The sequence below is a fragment of the Macaca fascicularis genome, chromosome 10 (genome assembly GCF_037993035.2).
Source record: "Macaca fascicularis isolate 582-1 chromosome 10, T2T-MFA8v1.1".
Taxonomy (NCBI): Eukaryota; Metazoa; Chordata; class Mammalia; order Primates; family Cercopithecidae; genus Macaca; species Macaca fascicularis.
Genome location: NC_088384.1, coordinates 119,031,907 through 119,055,456, shown reverse-complemented (window position 1 = coordinate 119,055,456; position 23,550 = coordinate 119,031,907). Strand labels below are relative to the sequence as shown.

Below are 23,550 nucleotides of genomic sequence, written 5' to 3'. Positions count from 1 at the left end.
CACGCGGGCGCCTCCCCACGCGGGGTCCCGGGCAGGAGACGGCTGTGCTGGGAGCGCGGAGAGCGGGCACAGGCCTGTCCAACGGCGCCCTCTGTCGGCCCGACCGGGAATGACCACCGCGGCCGGGTCCTGAGGTTGTGGCGCACGGGCAGGTGCACACTCAGACATGAACACACAGACGCGCATGTTCACGTGCACACGCACATGCGGCAACTCGCACACTCAGGCACATGCACACTCGGATGCGTGCACACACGTGCGTGCTCACCCACACTCAAAACACAGGGCTACACACTCATAAATACACAGACACTATACACTCCCACACACACCCAGACACAGGGCCACACACTCATAAATACACAGACACTATACACTCCCACACACACTCAGACACAGGGCCACACACTCATACACCGACACGCACGCTCCCACACACACACTCGGACACAGGGCCACACACACACAGACACAAGCTCCCACACTCAAACACAGGGCTACACACTCATACACAGACACGCTCCCACACACACTCAGACACAGGGTCACACACTCATAAATGCACACACGGACACATACATGCTCCCACACGCAGCCCCAGCCGGCCAGAGCCCCTGCTTCCAGGGCACGAGGGCGCCGAGGAGAGGTGCTGTGGGCCTGTTGCGTCCTCTTGGCTTTCAGCTGCCCGCAGGGCTCCAACCTAGCAGCAGAGTGGTTTGTCGGGCCCCAGAACAGTAGTGAGGGCCTGGGTCACCCTGGGGGTGGCACAAGAACTGCCTGGGGCTTCAGAAAATCCAGACTCAGAAATGGGAGCTCCTCGTGGGCCAGCCTCAGGATCTGAGGTGGGTGGGCTTCGGGAGCCGGGTCTGATGCGGCACTGACAGCACGTCCTGCCTTCTAGCAAGGTCCCAGGCGGCAGGCACCAAGCACCAGGACCAGGAGCCTATGTGCGGCTGGGGGTCTCCTGCCCCCGGCTGTCCTGTGCTGACCTGCACAGAGGCCTCCAGGCTCAGAATCCACCCAAGCAGGCCCTGACGCTCCCTCCGCAAATGACCGCAGGGCCTGGACGCTCCTCCCCAGCCTTCCCAGGCAGGTTCCCTCTCATTCCCGCCCACGTCCCAGCCCCTCTGCCCCAGCCCGTGGCAGGACTGCCACCCAAGCCTGGAGCTGACCTGGCCGAAGCAGAGTCAGCAGCTGTGGCCGCACAGCTCATGGAAGAAGGAGCCAGCACATGGGTGAATGGATGAGCAGGCTCTGCCACCAGCACTCACTCTGCGGCCGAGGAGCCTCCATCCCATGGTGCATCTTACTCCAGACCACGGGGCTCCCACAGCTCCTGCACCAAGATGCCGCAGAGCTGCCCCACAGGGTGCGGAGGGCATCCGGGCCTGTCTGCAGCGACAGCAACGTGCAGACCCCACCATCCCCTCTGCTGGAGCTGGAGAACAGCAAACCACCCACAAACTCCCGGACTCCCGACCGTCTCGGGTCCCAACATCCGCCTGACAAAAGGCCTGGGAAGTGGCACCAGAAGCCGCTGGGCGGGAAGGGGATGGGCCTGCCTGCTGTGCCTGGGCCTGTGCCCCCACATCCCACATGACAGCCTCGCCCGGCCTCCACTCTGCAAGGAAGTGACAGAAACTTGACAGAATCCAGAGGGCCTAGGAACCTTGGTCCTGCAGGACTGTGCAGCCCAAGGGGCGGCCCGCACTGCCCACCTAGTCCTGTATCCCTTCCGGGTTCTCCACTCCAGTTCCCTGGGCAGGGCTGCCTCCTGGCTCTCAGAGATTTTACAGCTGGCCGTGGATGTTAGACGGTGCTAACTGGTTGGGCACCGTGGTTCATGCCTGTAATCCCAACACTCTGGGAAGCCATGGTGACAGGATCACTTGAGCCCAGGAGTTCAAGGCCAGCCTGGGCAACACAGCGAGAGCTGGGCGTGGTGGTGTGCACCTGTGGTTCCAGCTGCTTGGGAGGCTGAGGTGGGACGATCGACTGGAGTCAGGGAAGTTGAGGCTGCAGTGAGCTGTGATTGTGCCACTGCGTTCCAGCCTGGGTGATGGAGCAAGACCCTGTCTCCAAAAAAAATAATAATAATAAAAGTTGGCTGGGGCCAGGCGTGGTGGCTCACGCCTGCAATCCTGGTACTTTGGGAGGCCGAGGCAGGTGGATCACCTGAGGTCAGGAGTTTGCGGCCAGCCTGGCCAACATAGTGAAACCCCATCTCTACTAAAAATACAAACATTAGCCTGGCGTGGTGACAGGCACCTGTAATCCCAGCTACTTGGGAGGCTGAGGCAGGAGAATCTCTTGAACCTGAGAGGTAGAGTTTGCAGTGAGCCGAGATCAAGCCACTGCATTCCAACCTGGGGGATAGAGTGAGCCTCTGTCTCCAAAAAATAAATAAAATAAAAATAAAAGGTGCTAAGTGCACACTCATGCTCATAGGTCCATCAGTGGGTGAACAGATACACAAAACATGGCTTATCCACACAGTATTTTATTCAGCCTTAAAAATGAGAAAAATGCTGACACTTGCTGCAAAACGAACAAAACCGGAGGACGCTCTGCTGAGTGAAATAAGCCAGACGCAGGCAAACCCAGCAGCCCTCCACTCGCACTGGTCCCCAGAGCAGCCACACTTCAAGTCGAGACACAAAGTGGAATGGGGCTGCCGGGGCTGGGGGAGAGCAACGGGGAGCTAGCGTTTAATGAGCACAGAGCTTCGGTTTGGGAAGATGAGAAAGTTCTGAAGGCGGAGGGTGGCAGTGGCTGCACAACACAAATGTACCTAATGCCACAGAACCGTGCACTTAAAAATGGCTAAAATGGTGAATTTTATGTTATGTGGATGTAGGCAAGAGGAGGAGGAGAGAGAGAGGAATTCATTCACAATGCACGGACCCCATCTCTGAACTCAGCCGAAGGTAGTTTCCTGGGCGTGGCTTCCCGGTCTCCAAACAGCAACTGCCAGGCTTCTGGAAACCCCTCCTCCCCCGAGACCCCCCAGCGGCGTCCAGCAGGGCCGTCCCCAAGCCTCTGTGGGGGTGATGCTCTGGGCTGTACCCATGGTGCCACAGGGCTAGGGCTGACCGAAACTGATGGTGCCACAGGGCTAGGGCTGACCGAACCTGATGGTGCCACAGGGCTACGGCTGACCGAAACTGATGGTGCCACAGGGCTAGGGCTGACCGAAACTGATGGTGCCACAGGGCTAGGGCTGACGGAAACTGATGGTGCCACAGGGCTAGGGCTGACGGAAACTGATGGTGCCACAGGGCTAGGGCTGACGGAAACTGATGGTGCCACAGGGCTAGGGCTGACCGAAACTGATGGTGCCACAGGGCTAGGGCTGACCGAAACTGATGGTGCCACAGGGCTAGGGCTGACGGAAACTGATGGTGCCACAGGGCTAGGGCTGACCGAAACTGATGGTGCCACAGGGCTAGGGCTGACCGAAACTGGTGGTGCCACAGGGCTAGGGCTGACGGAAACTGATGGTGCCACAGGGCTAGGGCTGACGGAAACTGATGGTGCCACAGGGCTAGGGCTGACCGAAACTGGTGGTGCCACAGGGCTAGGGCTGACGGAAACTGATGGTGCCACAGGGCTAGGGCTGACCGAAACTGATGGTGCCACAGGGCTAGGGCTGACCGAAACTGATGGTGCCACAGGGCTAGGGCAGACCGAAACTGATGGTGCCACAGGGCTAGGGCTGACCGAAACTGGTGGTGCCACAGGGCTAGGGCTGACGGAAACTGATGGTGCCACAGGGCTAGGGCTGACTGAAACTGATTGTGCCACAGGGCTAGGGCTGACCGAAACTGGGGAGATTGTAGGGGAACATTTGTGCTCAAGTGCAAAATTCCACCTTGTCTTTCCACAGCACACCTGGGCTGTCTGACTCCATGGGGGCCCCACATCTTGGGAAAGCTGGGTGGACAGCTGATAGCAGGGCACATCGCTGTCATCTGAGACACTCAGGACCCCTGCCGGCAAAGGAACCCCAAAACCCAGCCTGGCTCTGCTGGCACACTCATTTCAACACTCCCAGCCTACGAGTCTGTTCCTGGGGTTCTCCTTTGACCTGGTTCCAACGTGTTACAGGTTTCCTCAAGAATTAGTTATAAAAAGTCTTTAACATGGTGTTCACTCTTAAAAAACAAAGGTGTTAAATAAAGCAACAGTCTTCTTTTTGAATAGTTTAATAGTTGCTATTTAAATAAGGCTTTGGCGTGCTTTTCCACATTTTTAGGTTTTTTTCTTTACGTGTACACCTTGCAAGATGTATCATTAACTCATGAAACCACCAGCTCATCAGGCAATGAAAAGGGAGGTTGAAAAAACGCCAGAGGCCGGGCGCGGTGGCTCACGCCTGTAATCCCAGCACTTTGGGAGGCCGAGGCGGGCGGATCACGCGGTCAGGAGAACAAGGCCATCCTGACTAACACTGTGAAATCCCGTCTCTACTAAAAAATACAAAACAAAATTAGCCGGGCGTAATGGCGGCGCCTGTAGTCCCAGCTACATGGGAGGCTGAGGCAGGATGAAGCAGGAGAATGGCGTGAACACGGGAGGCGGAGCTTGCAGTGAGCAGAGATGGCGCCACTCACTCCAGCCTGGGCGACAGAGCGAGACTCCGTCTAAAAAAAAAAAAGAAAGAGAAAGGAGAGAGAGAGAGAGGGAGGGAGGGAGGGAGAGAGAGAGAAGAAGAAAGGGAAGGGAAGGAAAGGAAGGAAGGAAGGAAGGGAAGGAAGGAAGGGGGGAAGGGAAGGGAGGAAGGGAAGGAAGGAAAGGAAGGAAGAAAGGAAGGAAGGGAAGGAAGGAAGGGAGGAAGGGAAGGGAGGAAGGGAAGGAAGGGAAGGAAGGAAAGGAAGGGAAGGAAGGAAGGGAAGGAAGGAAGGGAGGAAGGGAAGGGAGGAAGGAAGGAAACCAGAAAGGTGGGTCTGTGTGTTCTGGTGCATGGAGCCCACCCCCGAGGAAGGTGCCAACCGTCCCTGGAGAGCAGAATCACCAGGCCTGGGAAAGCCATGTGGGTTCGAGAGCCTGTGCCACGGCAATGCTGGGCAGGGCCCAAGGGGTGCCCAGGCATCTGCCCACTGAGAACACTGCTAGTGTGGAGGGATCCACAGGAGGAGAGAGCGGCGCCAGGGTCCCAGAGATGGGCCAGGGTCTCTAACCCGCCACCCACCCACGCCCTGGGAGTCTCTGTCAGGCTGCTGGGAGACGCAGTGACTCTGAAGTCGTGTCTCGAGGGTGGCTACCTGGGGAGGCTGAGCAGAGTCTGGAGACATTTCTGGCTGTTGTCTGACTGGGAGGAGGGAGGGTAGGTGCTGCTGGCAAGGGGTGGGTGGAGGCCAGGGATGCCTTTAAGCATCCTACAGCGCACAGGGCGGGTCCGCCAGAGACACAGCAAAGTGGGCTGGGGTTGGGGAGGCTGCAGCCTGGTGCCGGCCTCACATTGGCAGGCGGGCGCTGCAGGAGGCTTGCGGAGAGCATGGCGGCTGCAGGAGGCTTGGCGGGACCCACAGCAGCCACGGGAGGCTTGGCAGGACCCACGGCACTGTGGGAGGCTTGGCGGGACCACGCGGAACAGATCGTGGTGGGAATGAGGCTGCGCCTACTAACAATAACTCCACTCACCCTAACGGCCACACCAGCCTGTGAGGAAGACAGGGCCGAGCCCGCTGGCAGGTGGGGAAACTGAGGCCCAGAGAGCAGCGAGCCTGGTCTGGACCCAGGCCCACCCCACCCTCCGGCCAGCTGGTGTGGACTCTCCTTAAGGAGCTTCAGGGTCTACAGTGGTTTGCGTTCCTCTCTGCTCATGTGTCTGACATGGAGTGACCAAGTCCCACACACTGAGTCCCCTCTGTCCCGGGGCTGCTGGTGCCTGGGTCCTCGGAGAGGCTGTGGGGTTGGAAGCTAGAGGTCCTCGTGGGTGGAGCTCAGGTCCACCCTCTGGGCCTGTCCAAATACCAGGAAGGTGCACAGCCCCAGGCTGCTGATGATGGCCACAAGGTTGAACAGGCAGGTCCAGGAGCCCGTGGTCTCGATCAAGTAGCCGCCCAGACACACACCCACGACACCTGCCCAAGAGAGGCCCAGGCGGGCTGAGCATTCCCAGGCAGCCCAGGCCCCATGCCCACCCTAGGTCCCAGGGTAGTGCCGGGGAAGGGCTGGGGGTCTAGCGCCTGATAGAAGCCCCCATGGTTCCCAGGGCTGAATTCGGTGTCCCAGCTGTGGGTCAGGCTCAGACTTGGAGGGTGTTGGAGGGGCAGAGATCTCAAAGGCCATCCAGGAAATGGCCTGGTAATGAGTCCCCCTTGTCCCGCTGAAGGGGAAATGGGAACCACAGGCCGACCCAGGCGAGGCTGAGCTGGAGAAGGAGCCCCCACCATCCAAGGCACTCAGCAGGGCCAGGCTGTGTCCCGGGGACCCTGGGCTACCAGGATTGGAACGTATTTGTGAGTCAGGGCAGATGGCGACCCTTGAGCCACCTGCTGTCAGCAAAGTCCAGTGGAACCTGGAAGGCAGCCACATCCTCCTCTCCTGGGCCTGCTCTGGGGTCTGTGCCCTCCCCTGACACCGGGACCCCCTCTGAAGGGAAGCACACCCCCACCCTGCAGCACCTCGGTGGGCTCAAACCCCACAGACAGGCAAACTCCTGGGCACAGAGCCCCGCCCCTCACCTGCCAAGGCCCCAGCTGTGTTGGCCACACCTGTGAACAGGCCGGAGCGAGAGAGAATACGGACGGTCAGCGAAAGCCCTCTGGGATCTCCCAAGGCCCACCCACCCGGAGGCCCAGGGAGAGGCAAAGCTGGGGTGGGCAAGGTCCTCACCAAACAGAAAGCCGGCACAGGACGGGGCCAAGTCCTGGATGTTAACGGAAATGCCACTGCGGGGAGGAAAGAGGGTGGTGAGCGGCCCTGGCCACCACCGAGCTTGCGGCCCAGGGCTGTCAAGGGGGAAGCGGGGAAACAAGGTCTAGTGGAGACACGGGAGGGGCTGGGAGACACTCAGGCCTGCTCCCTGGCCAAAACACTCCAGCCCTGCACACCACGCCAAGCCGAGCCCCAGCCGCCCGTCTTCATGGAGGACCTGGTGCAGGAAGCGTCTCCTGAGAGTAAAGCACTGTGGGGAAAGCACGTTCGCACCAATCACGCACACGTGCTGCTCACTGATGGGAAGTGCTGGTTCCTATTGAGTCTTCGATGCAGTAGCTGCCCAGCAGCTTGGGAAGGGGGTGAAGTGTGAGGAAGACACTCAGAGAAAGGCGGACAGAGACCCCTCTTCACATGCGCGGCCCTGGGGCATGCGGGCAGCATGGTGGCTCTGGTGGATGGAGCAGTCCGCCCTCACCTGTGGTTGAAGGTCTGGAGGCCGATGGAGGCTGATGCAAACACCACAGACTCACAGAAGCTGGAGGTGTGGCCCAGGCACAGAGCAAAGACGCTTGAGAGGCCAAGGCCCATGCCCTGCAGGAAAGCACCACTGTGACGGGCAGGCACCCGGCCTGCCTGCAGCTGGGCCCTCTCCTGACTCGGCCGCCCGACAGCTGCCCTGGGCACACTGCACAAGGGTCAGGTCAGCTGGGACCGAAAACTTCTCTCGGACCAGGACCCCTAGAGGAGATCTGGGAGGAGGCTCCCCAAGAATCAGCCCCGCTCCACGGAGAGGCCCTATTCGACATGGGCAAGCCCAGGCCTGGGCCCAGAGGGGCACAGGATGCTGACCCCAGCCTGCCCCCCAACAGCTGTCTAAACAGCCCCCTCTGGACCCCGGGGCTGGACACGTGGAGAGGCCTGGCATTTGCCTGGTCCCAGACATCAGGGTACTTGGGGACACAAGCCTGTGGTCCTGGGAGACCCTGAACAAAGCAGGGATATCCAGAAAGAATGACTGGAATGATTCTCCTACCTGCATGAACTTCCGCACTGTGATGGCTCTGTAACCTGCAGGGGAGGGACGGCCGTGTAACCTACAGGGGAGGGACGGCCGTGTAACCTGCAGGGGAGGGACGGCCGTGTAACCTGCAGGGGAGGGACGGCCGTGTAACCTGCAGGGGAGGGACGGCCGTGTAACCTGCAGGGGAGGGACGGCCGTGTAACCTGCAGGGGAGGGACGGCCGTGTAACCTGCAGGGGAGGGTCGGCCGTGTAACCTGCAGGGGAGGGACGGCTCTGTAACCTGCAGGGGAGGGTCGGCCGTGTAACCTGCAGGGGAGGGACGGCCGTGTAACCTGCAGCAGGGGAGGGACGGCCGTGTAACCTGCAGGGGAGGGACGGCCGTGGTGTAACCTGCAGGGGGAGGGACGGCCGTGGTGTAACCTGCAGGGGAGGGACGGCCGTGGTGTAACCTGCAGGGGGAGGGACGGCCGTGGTGTAACCTGCAGGGGAGGGTCGGCCGTGTAACCTACAGGGGAGGGACGGCTCTGTAACCTGCAGGGGAGGGACGGCCGTGTAACCTGCAGGGGGAGGGACGGCCGTGGTGTAACCTGCAGGGGAGGGACGGCCGTGGTGTAACCTACAGGGGGAGGGATGGCCATGGTGTAACCTGCAGGGGAGGGACGGCTCTGTAACCTACAGGGGAGGGTCGGCTGTGTAACCTACAGGGGAGGGTCGGCTGTGTAACCTGCAGGGGAGGGACGGCCGTGTAACCTGCAGGGGAGGGACGGCCGTGTAACCTGCAGGGGAGGGACGGCCGTGTAACCTGCAGGGGGAGGCCGAGGAAGGGGCTCCCATTAGGCCTTTCATGCTGACACCCCAGACAGCGCCCAGAGGGGTCCCATCCTGAACAGCTGCAGAGGGGCAGCAGGGGAGGAGGAGGCTTAGGGCTCAAGACAGCTATCCTGTGCTGTGGGCAAAAACGTGTGCACACACGTGTGTGTGGCACAGCTATGAGGCAGCGCCTGTGCCCTTGGAAGCTTCCCAAGGCGGGGGTCTGGGCAGAAACACAGAACAGTCACACAGCAGTTACAGAGGTGGAAACAGGCGAGTGGCCCCACTTCCTCTGCTGCTCCAGATTTTCTAACTTTTCCACAACGCGTGTGTATTCCTTTTGCAATTAGGAAAAACACGAATGTTCTAGGAATAGGCATACGTGTGTGGAGAGAGCATGTGGGCACGCGTGTGCACCTGCCTGCACCTGTCTGTGAGGACACTGCGCTAGGGGAAGAAACACGCAGCCCACTTGGGGCTCATCCCAGCGTGGGTCTGGAGCACATGGAACAAAGACAGAAGCTCTTCCAAAGGTTCAAGGATGTTTGCAACCTCTGGCCCCACCAGGTGCCTTCCCAGAGGGTCAGGGGCTGCATCTGGCCCCCAGGGGCGAGCTCCACGGTCACCGTGAGACCAGACCCTCTCACCACAGTCTAACCCCACCCTTTAAGGAGGAGGCCGAGCCTGGAAAGAAGTGCCCCTCTGTCCCAGCTCTCCATGTGCTGAAGCTGCACCCCCAGGAGAAGAGCATCTTGCCCCTTGAAAGTGAGGCGAATCAGGGTGTGGCCCCCGGCCCCGGTCCCCGCCCCAGGGCTCACCCTGATTGATGAGATGATCAGAGAGAAACCCGCTGAATAGACTGGCAGGAATCGCCACCAACCAAGGCACCACGTTGAAGATCCAACCCTGCAGGGGGGAGTGTGGCCTCAGAGGGGGCCAGGGCTAGCACCCGGCCATCTGGAAGAGGATACTCAGGCTGGACAGCCCCCACATGCCCACCGCTGCCCAGGAAAGTTCTCCGCAGGGCCAGCCCTGCTCCTGGGAATGTGCAGCTCTGGAGTCGACCACCACCCGGGGGGGCAGCAAGTCAACCTCAGAGAAGGAACCGTACTGACCGCAGGTGACCCCTCTGTCCACATCCCGGGTCCTGCACCGGCCTCCTCGGGCCCTGAAGTCGGGCTCTGCAGGCCAGCAGGTCACCGGTGAGGGCTGGGAGGGCTGCAGCCACAGCCGGAAGGCACCGAGCGCCCACATCGTTTCCAGCCTCAAACACAGAAACCTGCCCCGAGCGTGGACTGGGTCCTCTCCAGAGGAAAAGCCTGGCGGTGCCAGGACCCTCGGAGCCCAGGAGGAGCCGAGGGTTCCACCATCTGCAGGCCAAGGACCCGCGGTGCCTGGTGCAGCTCAAGCCTCGTGCCTTCTGGGCGCTCCTTCACCCTGTAGGAGCCCCCCACTCACCTTGGCGTCGGGGAAGGTCTCCTTGAAGAAGGTGGGCAGCCAGGAGATGAGGACGAAGAAGGAGCAGGCTGCAGAGAGCTGGGAGATGACGGCTGCCCTGCGGGGCCCAACGGTGGACCATGACTCTGGTGCTGCGCAAGCTGGCCGGGCCTGTGGGACCCACCCTGAGAGACCTCCCCTGGGGGCTAGAGTCCCACCTCTCTGAGCCCTAGGCCCTGCTGGCTTGGGGGCTGTCAGATCCAGCCAGGTTCACACCCCCATGGTCACCAGCCCTGCCACTGCTCCAAGGGGCGGCACAGGTCCCAGCTCACCAGACAGCAGGCTTCCGGAAGAGCTGTCTCCAGGGGACTCTGTTGTGCCTGGACACCGGCAGGCCTTGGGCCAGGACTCCCAAGGCCAGGACGAGATCTGAGGGAGCAATGGTTTCAAAGTGATGGCTATCAGGGCGGGAGGTGCCGTCTATTTCCAAAGGATTGGGTATTGGGGGTGGTTCCAGAGGGTCAGCAGCCCTCGTCCACACCTCAGGCTGCACACGGGCGCCGGCCTCCCGCTCACCCCTCAGGCTGCACACGGGCGCCGGCCTCCCGCTCACCCCTCAGGCTGCACACGGGCGCCGGCCTCCCGCTCACCCCTCAGGCTGCACACGGGCGCCGGCCTCCCGCTCACCCCTCAGGCTGCACACGGGCGCTGGCCTCCCGTGGCCTTCCCTACCAGGCACCTAACCGCGCTCTGAACGACCCTCCCCACAGCCTCCTCCAGAGCCCCCTCCTGGCCACCCAAAGACTCGGCTGCTCCTGCACCCTGCCTTGACCTGCCCAGCAGGTCTCCCTGGGTGTCTGCCTTAGCCCTAGATGGAACCTTCTAGACCGAATTAGGTGGCAGAGCCGCTGACAGCTCAGCACCTGAGCACTCTGCCTCACTGGTGGATTCTTTGAGAGGTCAAGGCCGCTGTCTCCGGGCTCCTGCTCCAGGCTGCTCAGTGGCTGCCACCAAGGGAGGAGGCACTGGGCAGCCGTGGGTGCCCGGAACTAGCCCGCCCGGCCTGCGTTACCTTTTCCACTCAGCAGGTACCTGTACACGTACCACACCCAAAGCAAGGTGAGGCCGCCGGAGAAATAGAAGACGCTCTGCCAGCCGTACCATTCCAGGAGCAGGGAGCCCACTGCCCCGGTCAGCAGCGTCCTGCAAAGACAGGGGAAGCGTGGCCAGGCCCCTCAGCGGCACCCCTCGGGCGAGGAGGGGCCTCTCAGAAACCCCACCTTGGTGCAGGCTGAGCCCCTGGAAAAGGGTGTTTTCATGGCCTTCAGAGCGGCAGCTCAGAGCCCCCATCCCGGCCTGTTTGGTTAAGGACTCCGGACACTCGGGGCCAGTGGGGCCAGTCGGGCGGCTGCTGTGGAACTCATGTTGTTTTTCACATCTTGCTTCTAGGCCTTCACATTGGCCTACAATTTGTCATGTGGATCCTTTTCAACTAAAAACGGCACCGAGGAGGAGACGGTGATGAGAGTATACTACAGTGAAACTCCACACGGATTTTGTGCTTCAAACCTCATTGAGGATAAAATTCACAAAGATTTCTAGATGCAAAAATACCACGACGGCCAAATCCAACAGCCCCCATCCCCTGTCCCCATGATCTCATTGTCCCAAATAGCTCCTCAGAGGCTCCTTCTGGGTGCAACCTGGCTGGTAGCCCAGCCCCCATCTGCCGCAGAGACCCCTCCGCTGGCACCTGCGGGAACAGTTAATATCATGGCAAAAGGAGGAAGAGAGAGACCCAAAGCCGGGCCTGGCATCCAGATGGGGCCTCTTTCCTCCCGCTGAGCCTCTGCGGGGTGGACACAGCTCCTGCGGCAGCAGGGCTTGGCCTTGGGCGCCAGGGCGGGCTGGGGTAGCACTCTTCCTGCCCCTTCCAGTCCACGCTTGACCCTCTCTCTGTTCCCCACCTGCGTGCAGAAAAACCGCAGGACACCCAAAGAAACCAGGTTTTGGAGAAGTGAGGATTCATTCTTTTAGTAGAAGTATATCCCCTCTGGTTTATCTGAAATTCACGTTCCTCTGGGCAGTCTGTTTTTATTTCATGAATCTGGTCACCCTGGGCCTGCCTGGGGCTGCTCCTGGCCCCACCTACAGGGGCCGCCTCCGCACTCTGAACCTCAGCAACAGTAACATGAGGGCCCGAGCCCAGCGACTGGGAAGCCCCTGCCAGCTCCTGCACTTATCCACCCTGCTACAACCATTGGGAAGGTCTCCCACCCCAGGCCTGGCCTTGATCCAGGTTGCCAGCATCGCTAGAGGGTCTGGAGCTGCCCAAGGAGTGGGCACTGGGAAGGAGGACCGATGGGCACAGGGTTACTGCCTTGTGGATGAGGACAAGCCGCCCTCCAGCCAGCTGATAGCCCACCCAGGGCTCACAGACTCTCCTGTGCTCCAGGGCTCACAGACTCTCCTGTCGGGGGTGGGGGCCAGCAGAGGGTGGGGATGGCATCTGGCTTCGTTAGCACAGATGAAAGAAAATGAGAGGATATGGCCACTCCCCCAACCCCTGTCCCCAAGTCCCAGCCTCATCACCTGCCAGCCACTCCAGAAAGGCAGAAATACGCACAAAGCAAGCGAGGTGCCCGGGGCTGGCACCTGCCGAGCACAGCCTTGGGCTACAGAGCCCAAAAGGCGCCTGCCGGACCCACCTCACCCATGGTGGCCCTGCAGGCCCATGTGGCCCATCTGCCACCCAGACCAGGGGCCACTTGGCAAGGGGCTCATCTGGTGGCCTCTCCTGGGCCCTGTCTGAGGCCAGGACTTACCCAAACTGGGAGCCGGCGCCCACGGTGCTGTAGGTGAAGGCTCGCTCACTGTCCCGCACCTTCTGCGACAGCAGGCTGGTCAGGGCGGGGAAGTAAACCCCTGCAACGAGTGGAGGGAGAGTCTCTCGGGGTCCAGCCAGGGAGGCTCATCCCGGCCCATCTGCTCAGGTTTGGGCTGTGATTCCAGAGGACGTCCACCTGTCCCTCTCGCTCACCTCGCCCACCCAAGGGACCAGCAGGGCAGGGTTTTTTGTGCCACTGAGGAAACAGACTCCTTTTGGGCGAGGCTCGCTCAGGGTCGTGCCACCCGCATAGCTGCGGGAAACACCCCTACTTTGAAGCCAGCCCTCCCACCCCACGCACACGCACATGTGCACACTCTCACCGCCAGCCTCCAGCTGTGCTCTACAGAGTCCTGGCACCAACACACACACACGCGGCATGTGCACACGCACCTGCACACGCACGGGTCCACCAGCACACCACTTCTCGGCAGTGCTGCATGGTGCTCACACTGACGCAGATACACGCATACGCACGAAGATACACACCTGCATGCACAGAAACCTGCCGCACGCGTGCACAGACACATACTTCCCCCAGGAAACCTGCCTTTCCCTGTTGTATTAACTGAGCTTCCTCCCGGGATTTCTTTTGGACCAAGTGTTCTCGGCCGCTTTAGAAGTTTGGAAACCACCTTACCACCCCATGCGGCCCCACAGCCAGAGGGCCCTGAGCCTGGCGCTGTGAGGGGAGGCACCACGGAGCCACCGTGACAACAGAAGCTTGTCCCCCAAACCCATGGGCCCTGTCTACAAGGCACTGATGCTACCCTGCAGGAGGGCATCGTCAAACAGACGGCCACACACAGGAAGCGCCTGCCTGGCTAGTGCCTGTAACTTCTAATCACAGAGCGCTCACTCACAGGCTCATGGCTCAGAGGCAGGGCCCATCCCTCACTCCCTCAAGGGAGGCTGGGGGCCGCCTGGCAGGGCTCCGTGGGGTTTCCTCCAGAAGTCCGATACCCCACAGCAAGAGCCACAAGTCTTGGGACACCCGGCGTCTCTACTCTGCCCGAGGACAGTGTGCACAAACACAGCAAAGCCAGCCGCAGGTGGTGCCCATGGTTACCATGCGGCCGCCATTGCTGACCCCCAGACCCCCAGAGTAGGCTTGTGGGCACAGGATGACATCTGACATTGAGACGTGCCAGACTTTGAAGTTTTCTAGAAAACGGAATATGCCACAGGTGCCAAATCATCATAGCACAACAAGCTGACCCCCGCAGAGGAAGCGCAGCTGGAGCCGGCAGCGAGCCCACAGGGTCTGGCTGCCTGCTGGGTCCTCAGAGCTGCCCACGAGGACAGCTGCCTGCCCCAGGGCCGAGGGTCTTCTCAGTGACACCTAGGAGGCATTGGTCAGCCCAGTCTGAGGCAGTGCCACTGTTTTCTTCACAGCTTCAGCCTTGGGACCCTCCTCCCTCACCCCAAAGACCCTCCAGTAAACAAAGATGAGGGCCCCCACCCCCCGACAGGCCTGTCCTCCCCTCCAGGTGGTTGCGATTCGTTCGTTCCTCCCCTCCTCCTCCAGCTCCTGCAGTGGGACCTGGGCAGTGCCTGGGGAGGTGGTGATGCTGGAGGGTCTGGCTCTGGGATGGGGTCTCACAGTAAACACACAATCCTAAGTCCTCAGTCGCACTCACTGCACCCTCTTCTGAAGGTGGGCCATGCACAGGGCCCGGTGGGCACTGGTGGTAGGGCCCTTGTTCTCATGTGAGACCCTGTGACCATGACAGTGGCCTCTCTCCTGGGCAGACCCCCTTCCTCTGTTACAGAGAGAGTCCCAGGCAGCACCTTCCAGGCGTCACCTTGGGGAGTGAGGGTGTGGAGAGGGAGGAGAAAGAGACCTGGGAGTGAACTCCCCAAAGTCTCTGGACTTGGGGGAGAGGTAGGGCAGAGGTTCTAGGGGAGCCATGGCCAGGGATCTGAACCTGAGGCCGGCTCAGGAAGGTAGGGGGAGTCCTCAGTGGGGAGTCTGGATGGCCCAGGACACTGGGGGAGGAGTAGCCCGGCCGGGAACTGCCAATGGATGGGGCAGCCAGGCAGGCTGGGGTGGGGCAGGCAGGCCCCTGCAGGCTGGAGGCCTAGCTGTTTCTCCAGGGGACCTCAGACAAGTAGGGGCCCCCAAAGCCCCCTTGGCCCCTCACCCACCTTGTTCTCCTGACAATTAAGGCGCTCCAAGGCCCTAGTATTGGAGGCATCATCGGCATACATGTGACCAAAATTCACAAAACCCAGAGTCCCACAGCAGGTCCCTTGCAGCTGGAATCCACCACTGAACTAAGGTGTTTGGTAACAAAATTCAGGGGCAGGAGCAAGTTCACTACGCAGGTGTCCCCTGTGACCCTGTGTGTCACTGCAGAGTGTGCACTTACAGAAGGCACATGCATGGCCACACATACACCTGCATACGGGCACGCTCACGCACGTACACACGCATATGGGCATGCACGCTACCTGCACACACACGTGCACACTCACACGTGTGCATGCACACATATGTACACACAAGCACAAGCACACACATACGTGCATACTGCTTGCACACACGTGTCTGCAGGGACATATGCACTTGCACATGCACACACACTGGTGTATGCATGCACACAGGCATACCCATACACACACACTTGTACACCACCTGCATGCACGCGTGCACCTGCACACACATCCGTGCACACTCCCCTTGTCTCCCCACCTGGTGCCAGAGAGCGTGAGGGAAGCGCCTGAGTGCCCCTTACCTTGGAGCAAGCCCATGAGGATGCGTGAGAAGGTCATGAAGGCCAGGTGGGCACTGCTCAGCTGAGCGAGCAGCGGGGTGACGGCCGTGATGGAGCCCCAGGCAGAGGCTGACAGCAGGATGACCTTCTCACCCCCAATCCTGGAGGGGAGACAGAAGGCGGTGAGAATGTGGCTGCGCAGGACCAAGGAGCACCACCCTGACTCAGGGCTGCCCTCGAGTGGGTGCTCGGAGATGGGCCTGGCCTATCTGCCTCTACAGGGCCTGCTCATGACCCCAGAGCTGCCTCGTGAGGAGACCAGGTACTCCAGGGGAGCCGCCTGCCTCCTCTGCGGCCTTGCCACGCCTGGCCTCTCCCCTCCCAGCTCCCATCTTCCCCTGGGTGTGTCTTCTGCCCAAATGTATCCACCAAGCTCCTTCCCCGGGAGTTGCATCCTCTGTGTGCAGCAGCACAGCCTCTGGAGGCCCCAGGGGAGCAGCCCCCACCAGCCTGGAGACGGGGAAGGGGCAGTTACCGGTCCCCGAGGTGGCCGCCCACAGCACAGCCAGCCCACTGGCCTCTGGAGGCCCCAGGGGAGCAGCCCCCACCAGCCTGGAGACGGGGAAGGGGCAGTTACCGGTCCCCGAGGTGGCCGCCCACAACCTGCGTCAGGCAGTAGCCCCAGAAGAAGCTGCTGAGTACGATGCCGGCCTCCTTCTTATTCCAGCCGAAGTCCTGGCTCATGGAGACAGTGCAGATGGGCATGCTGGAGCGGGCGCAGTAGAGCAGGCACGTGCCCAGCAGCAGCGTCCCTGTCCATGCCTGGCACTCGGGCCTGAGGGAGAGGAGATGGTCAGGCCCTGGGGAGGCCCCACAGCCCTGCTGCTTCGAGTTCATCACTCAGAGACCTCCCCCAGAGCTGGGGGATGTGGGACTGAATGGAGACAGCTTCGATGGAAGGCAACTTGGCAAGCATTCAAACGCCTAATCACACCTGTCTGCTGACCCCTGGGAGGACACAGGCAGCCAGAAATGAGGCACAGTGACGGCTGGGAGCAGCCGAGTGGCCAGCACTCAGGCAGGGCACAGCAACAACTCATCCCCACAAAAGGTGCCTGGGCTGGGCTCCGCTTATTCCCCACGATGGGCGACCAGGCCACCAGGCCCCCAAAGCCAAGGACCAGTAGTACGTGGTGCCACATTCTCAAGCCTCCCTCGGCCCAGGCAAGCACCAGACAGGCACCAGGCAGGAATGATGGCTGAGAGCCCACTGACTGTAGGGGTGGGGTGTGGTGGGTAAGGGGCCCCCAGAGCGGCAGGGCTGAGGCAGCACAGGAGGTCTTCACTGAGAACCTCAAGGCAGGTGGGGCTGGGTGGCCAGGAGAGGACACAGTGCCAGGGGGATGGTTGACCCCTTGAAGGAAGCTGGGCAGGGGTGAGGCCTTCCCAGCCAGGGCCTCTGAATTCTGCACATGGCTCCTGGCTCCTGTGCAAATGAGGCTCCTTGGCTGCTGTTGTCCCTGATTAAAGAGAGTTGTAGGGAAGCTCCATCCCTGGGTCCTGTGGCTGAGCCAAAGGCACCCGTTGGGGGTGAGCTGGGAGGCTGCTGGGGTGTGCAGGTGTGTGAGGAGAGGTGCACAGGCTGCAGGGCCATGGGGGTCAGCAGGACTCAGAGCAGCACACAGGGCTGGACATGGACAGTCCGCTAGATACGCAGACTTCTCTCTGTGCCCTGAGATGGATGGGGGCACTGAGTGGGGCCCCAGATGGGGAGAGGGTTTGGAACTTGCTGAGTCAGATGCTGGAGAGAGGGGTTGGGCAGGGTCAGCACTGGATCAGCAGCGACTCTCACAGAGGAGGGAAGGGCCTGGGAGGCAGGAGGGGAATTAGAGGATTTCCCACTGGCCACTTCCGATTTTTGTGAAGCAGGTGAGGATGGCCCCCTGAGAGTACAGGCTGTCAGGAGGGCAACAAGGACAAACAGCCACTGTGAGGTAGGGGTAGGGGCCAGGTCCTGATGGCACGCTGGGTGCTGGTCACCCCTGGGAGGCCGGGTCTGCACAGTGGGGAGGGGAAGCTGATGCCAGGGTCCCGCCAGGGCTCCAAGCCTGGGGCCTGAGTCCTGGCCAGCGAACCAAAGGGGTTCGAGGTATTAGTGCTGGGAGTCTTGATGAAGGGCAGGACTGAGGACCGGCAGGCCAAAGAGAGGAGAAGGTCAAGGGTGAGGGCCAGGGTGCCATATGGACAGCCCCTGTGGACTTCAAAGTCACCCAAGAGAATGGCAGGAGTCAGCCGAGGAGGCGTAGCCAGGAGCCAAGAGCCAGCATAGCCAGGGATAGGGGGACATCCAGGAGGAGGAGGCCGCATGGGCCTCAAAGAGAACAGGGCAGAGGGTGACCAGCAGACGAGTCGGACACTGGAGAGTCTCACCCCACCCTTCCCAAAAGGTCCGGTCTGCCCGTGCGGGCAGCCGGCTGCACTCGGGGGTGTGCTCCCAAGAACCTGCCAGAGTGGACAAGGGTGTGCCGTGGATGGAGGGGCAGGTATCTGGCCTTCCTGGTGCTCTCTGGAAGTCTGTGCCTGGACGCTTCCCACAGCAGAAAAGACCACCAAGTCAGGCATTTGGCGGTCTTGACCATGAGCTTGACCTTGACCATGCCTGAGGTCAGAGCCAGGCCGGCCAGCTCACACTCCCAGTCCCGGTGAGGGAGGCCCAGTGAGATCTTAGAGGCAAGAACAGCTCGCTCCAACACCTCCCGCTCTGCCAGAGGCTGTCCTGCTCCAGCCCCTCCCCACATCAGGGCCAACAATTAACCCCTGAAGTCTGGAGAAGGTCATGTGGGAGGAAGTGCTGTCTGTCCTGGAACTTGGCTGTGAGTGTGGTTTTGCCAGCATCATTTGCAGCCAGCTTCCACTCTGGGGACAACTGGCTTGCCCCATATCTGGCTGTGGCCTGGGTCTGGGGACCAGGTCTGCTCCCTGGGTTACCACAGAAGGACACAGTCCTCACTGCCAGCCCGCCTAACCCAGTACGGCCCTGGCCTCCACGCCCTGCCCTGGCATGGTTGATACCCGCAGCCCTGTTATTTATCTGGCCCCAGGCTCTCTGTAAACAGTTTTCATTGACTTAACGCAGGAGGCTTGCAGAAGGGACATGGGGGCCCCCCCACTAACTTTCCACTAAAAGTCACACAGTCCAAAGGTGCCTTTAAAAAGGAGCTTTAGGGACAGGTACGGTGGCTTATGCCTGTGATCCCAGCACTTTGGGAGGCGAAGGCGGGCAGATCACTCGAGCCCCAGAGTTCAAGACCAGCCTGGGAAACATAGGGAGGTCCCCGGCTCCACAAAAAGAAAAACACAACTTTAAAAATTAGCCAGGGCTGGGCATGGTGGCTCACATCTGTAATCCCAGCACTTGGGGAGGCTGAGGGAGGGTGGATCACAAGGTCAGGAGTTCAAGACCAGCCTGGCCCACATGGTGAAACTCCGTCTCTACTAAAAATACAAAAATTAGCCAGGCGTGGTGGCAGGTGCCTGTAATCCCAGCTACTCCAGAGGCTGAGGCAGGAGAATCACTTGAACCTGGGAGGCAGAGGTTGCAGTGAGCCGAGATCAAACCACTGAACTTCAGCCTGGGCGATAGAGTGAGACTCCATCTAGTGAGACTCCATCTCAAAAAAACAAAAACAAAAAAATGAAACAAAACAAACAAAAAAACAATTAGCTGAGTGGCTGAGTGTGGTGGTGTGCACCTGTGGCCCCAGCTGGGAGGCTGAAGTAGGAGGAGCACATGAGCCCAGGAGGTCAAGGTTGCAGTGAGCCAAGACTGCACCATTGCACTCCAGCCTGGGTAACAGAGATTCCGTCTTGAAAAAAAAAAGTGGCGGGGGGGGGGGGAAGGAGAGGGACCTGTGTCCAGGTGGTACCTGCCCCGCACTGTCTGGCTGTCAGCTAGAAATGGCAGAAAGCTCAGTGGCACTGATTCTCACCCCCATCGAGGCCAGCACAGTGCTGAGAACACAGAGCCACTCCCTGGCCTCCTTGGAAGGAGGAAGTCAAGAACAGCCCTTCCAGGCAGGCAATCTGCCCTATGCTGCAGGCGGCAGCCACAGCCCCTTCTCTGAGCTGGGCAGGTGGTGCTGGCCAGGGGGGCACAAGGGCACCCTCCACAGCCGCTGGGAAGACAAGGATGTCAGGCTGGAGAGGTTGACCCATACAGTCAGCTGCCTGAGGGCTCACTAGGACTTCAAGCCAGGAATCCTCCATCCTGCTGGGGGCGCGGGAGGCGGGGGGTGCCAAGAACCGGAAAGCTTTGGGCAGCCTGAGCAGCTCCCTCCCACCACTCTGCACTCCCTGAGCCCAGCAGGCTGCTTCCTGTGAACTTTCTAGAGCAAATCGCCCCTGTGCAGAAGCAGCATCCACGGCTGAGCAAACAGGTGGTCACATGGCCCATGATTCAGAAAAGGGAACTGTGCCGGGGCCAGGCCAGGAGAGCAGCAAGCTGGAGAGGACACTCGAGTGTGGGTGCCACCTCTCCAGCTCTGTTCTCGCCTGGCCCAGCCTCGGTGATGTGGCTGCAGGAGGGAGGGCTCTTGCCCCCGCAGAGGGCTAGGAAAAGGCGTGGGCGTGGCAGCCTTGACCCACAGGCCCCTCCAGAATCCTTGGCGCTACCCAGTAAGGGCCTGCAAAGGAAGTTGCCAGAGCTGTGGCAAGGGCTCTTTTTGAAACATCGAGCCCGGGAGGGACGCAGTGAAGGCGGAGCCACTCAAACCACCAGTGAGGAGGCCCCGAAGCCCCGGGGAGCTGGCCCTGCCTGGCAGGCCTGGATGAACGTGGGTGGGGGAAGAGGAAGAGAGCAAGGGGCAGGCCCGCCCCTCTAACTGGCGCCTGGCAGGGAGACTCTCGGGCTGTGATCTGGGCTGCCAGCTTTTCCCACGCAGCCAGCGCTCCCTTCATCTGGGTGCCAATGTCCGATGGTGGCACTGCCCCTTTGGGCCTTCCTGCAACTCTTCCCAGCACTTCCAGGGTCCTCAGCCCTCATAGAGCTGGGAACTGGTGAGGCCAGAAGGTGCTACTACCTTGCCGTGGTCAGGGTAGGTACTCTGGGGACTCAGTGCGGGAGTCTGCTCTGGAACCCACAGGGCCTGAGTCTAGGCCCAGGGTCCAGCCACTTGAGGGCTCAGCCCAAGACCCAGAGCAAGGGGGTTCAGCAGTGTGGGGGCTGCTCTCAGGAGCCCTGGCAGAGGCCCTCCCCAGCTGGCCAACGGCCCGCGGTCACCATCTCACCCGGTTTCTGAGGCATCACCTGCCCAGGGAGCCTCCTACCGGCAGCAGTGCTGGTGGCCAGGCAACCTGCCCAGGCCCTGCTTCTCCCCACCACCAAATGCTCTGAGCGCTGAAGCCAGCGGGGAGCTCGTCCCCAGCACACAGCTGGCACATGGTGGCAGGACCCCCCGTCCAGCTGCAGGCTCCAGCTCGTGCCCCATACCCAGCCTCCTGACTGTCTTGGCACCTGCCTGTCGGGGTCATGCACACACAGGGTGGGCCCATCTGGCGGGGGCTATGTCTCCTGACCATCCAGGACAATGCCCCTGGCCTGGGGAACACAGACCTGCCTGGAAGAGCCCCAGGAACACTGGCTGCCATAGGGCACTTGCCAGGTCCGGTCCTGGAATCTGATGGCAGGGAGGAAGGACAGGGCACTCACCTCCTTCCACCTCCCAAAAGGAATACAGGAAGCCCCAAAGCCAGAGGAGCCTGCACAGCTCAGCGCTCCCTGCCTAGCATAGTCCCACCCAGCAGCATCTCAGCTCCCTCCCCACAGCCCCACCCCGACTGCTCCCCCCCCACCCACTCCCCCGCTCCCCTCACCCCCGCCACACCTGGACCACTGGCTGTCCCCGGCCCTGTCCCTCCGGGCCTCATCTGGGGTTGGCTGCATCGGGCTTGGGGTGCTCAGACGGCGTGGGCACAGCTGTGTCCCGGGGCTGCCTCCCAGCCCGGGCCGACCCACCAGGGCAGCACCGCCCAAGTCCACGTGTCAGTCCCAGCGGCGCTTCCGTCTGGTTCTCCCAGGACTTGTCGCCCCCAGACGGCCACCAGGGCGGGCAGGCGGGGCAGGGCGGGGCATACCACTCTGGCGCCCGCCCCACCCTGCTGACGTCCCTCCCTGCTGCCCCATAGGAGCGGGGCCGACGGTCGCCCTGGCTGGTCTGACGCACCCTGGCTCAGCCCCAGCTGAAGTTAGTGTCGGAGCAGGGGGGGTTCCCAGCAGCAGGCCGCTCAGACTGGGGCTTCAGAGAAAGGCCCTGGTGGTGAGTCTAGTCCCAGAGGTGCCAGCCCATCCTTTGGACACCACAGGGAGCCATGGTCTGTATAGACATGGTCTGTCCTCTGTCTATAAAATAGGGGGTGATGGCAGTCCCTACCTCACCGATCAAAGTCTTTTTTTTTTGGTTTTTTTTTTGAGATGGAGTCTTGTTCTGTGGCCCAGGCTGGAGTGCGGTGGTGCGATCCTGGCTCACTGCAAGCTCCGCCTCCCGGGTTCACGCCATTCTCCTGCCTCAGCCTCCTGAGTAGCGCCGCCACCAGGCCCGGCTAATTTTTCTGTATTTTTAGTAGAGACGGGGTTTCACCGTGTTAGCCAGGATGGTCTCCATCTCCTGACCTCGTGATCGCCCGCCTCGGCCTCCCAAAGTGCTGGGATTACAGGTGTGAGCCACCGCGCCCAGCCAGGAATAAAGTCTTAACCAAGTGTAAAGAGAGTAAAAGTCCAGGGTGACTGACTTTTAAAATGGATCTCTCGGGGCAGGGATGGGTCCACTCCTGAGCTCTTGGACCAAGCCTGGGAGAGCTGGGCAAATCCAGCGCTGGCCAGTGTCTTCAAGCAGATGCCTGTGAGGTTGTCATTGGCCCCTGGGATCCTGGACAAAAGGTGCCCTGAGCACCTATCACAGGCCAGGCTCTGGGCTCAGGCGCAGGGGTGATGGGGTGATCACAGGCCAGGCTCTGGGCTCAGGCGCAGGGGTGATGGGGTGGGGCCCCCACTCTGCATGCTCCTGCTGCCCTGCCGAGGACGAAGCCGGCAGGGGAAGGCCTCGACCCTGTAGCCTTTCCCCAGGAGGCGGCAGGGCCTGCTCCTCAGGCGTCACCCCCACCTCCACTAGGGCCCACCTCAGTCCATCCTCCACGCAGCAGCCACCACCCAGGGGCCGAGGAAGACACACCTAAGGTGGGGCCCTGCGCTTACAACAGGACTCCTTCCCCCCACCCCCCAGCCCTCAGGTCTCCAACAGCCCAACCCACTGCACTGCAGAGCCTGCTCCCAGAGCCTAGTGCCGAACAGATTTTAAAGACACAAGTGCCTTAAAAAGCAAGGCCATGCTTTCATCCATCCTGATGTAGGGTAGGGTGAAAAGATGGTGGCAGAGAGAGGTTTATCGCCCCAAACAGCCCTCGCCCACAGTCAGAAAGTTTGGAAACTGTCGCTGAACGTATCACTGTCAACAGCATCCTCTTTGCAGTGATTCGCTTCCATGCACTCTGTGATGGTGATTTCCTACCAAGATCTGTGATCACGCTGCAGCAGACATTTGCCATCTGGTTACCCAAAGTCCCCTTCCTCCTGGAGCTGATGTTCTGGGGCCGGTAGACAAAAATCAAAGAAGTGAAAGGGGTAGGGAAGGGGTGTTACTTCAAGTAGGTTGGGCTAAGGAGGCACCCTTGGACACCTGAGTGAAGGCTGGATGAGCTGAAGGAACGGGCCGTGCAGGGATGGGTGGGTGGGCGAAGG

At 60.9% G+C, this 23,550-nt stretch overlaps 1 protein-coding gene across 13 annotated transcripts; it reads right to left on the bottom strand.

Moving 5' to 3' along the window:
* Positions 1-4,192: 4,192 nt before the first annotated feature.
* Positions 4,193-21,822, bottom strand: SLC17A9 (solute carrier family 17 member 9). Of its 13 annotated transcripts, none has more exons than XM_065523391.2 (13): positions 21,641-21,822; positions 16,396-16,593; positions 15,780-15,919; positions 12,980-13,079; positions 11,227-11,357; positions 10,487-10,583; positions 10,176-10,272; positions 9,536-9,623; positions 7,919-7,979; positions 7,361-7,476; positions 6,841-6,896; positions 6,690-6,719; positions 4,193-6,086 (listed from the first exon to the last, which is right to left on the bottom strand). In XM_065523391.2, the coding sequence occupies exons 1-13, from the start codon at positions 21,697-21,699 to the stop codon at positions 6,054-6,056; spliced, it is 1,206 nt and encodes a 401-aa protein (XP_065379463.1). In that variant the 5' UTR covers positions 21,700-21,822; the 3' UTR covers positions 4,193-6,053. The 13 variants fall into 13 exon arrangements, 9 of the variants coding, with proteins under 9 accessions (XP_065379463.1, XP_065379462.1, XP_073861760.1 ...); XM_065523390.2 differs by having other exon boundaries at positions 7,919-7,953; XM_074005659.1 differs by having other exon boundaries at positions 7,919-8,005; positions 11,247-11,357.
* Between the last annotated feature and the right edge of the window lie 1,728 nt (positions 21,823-23,550).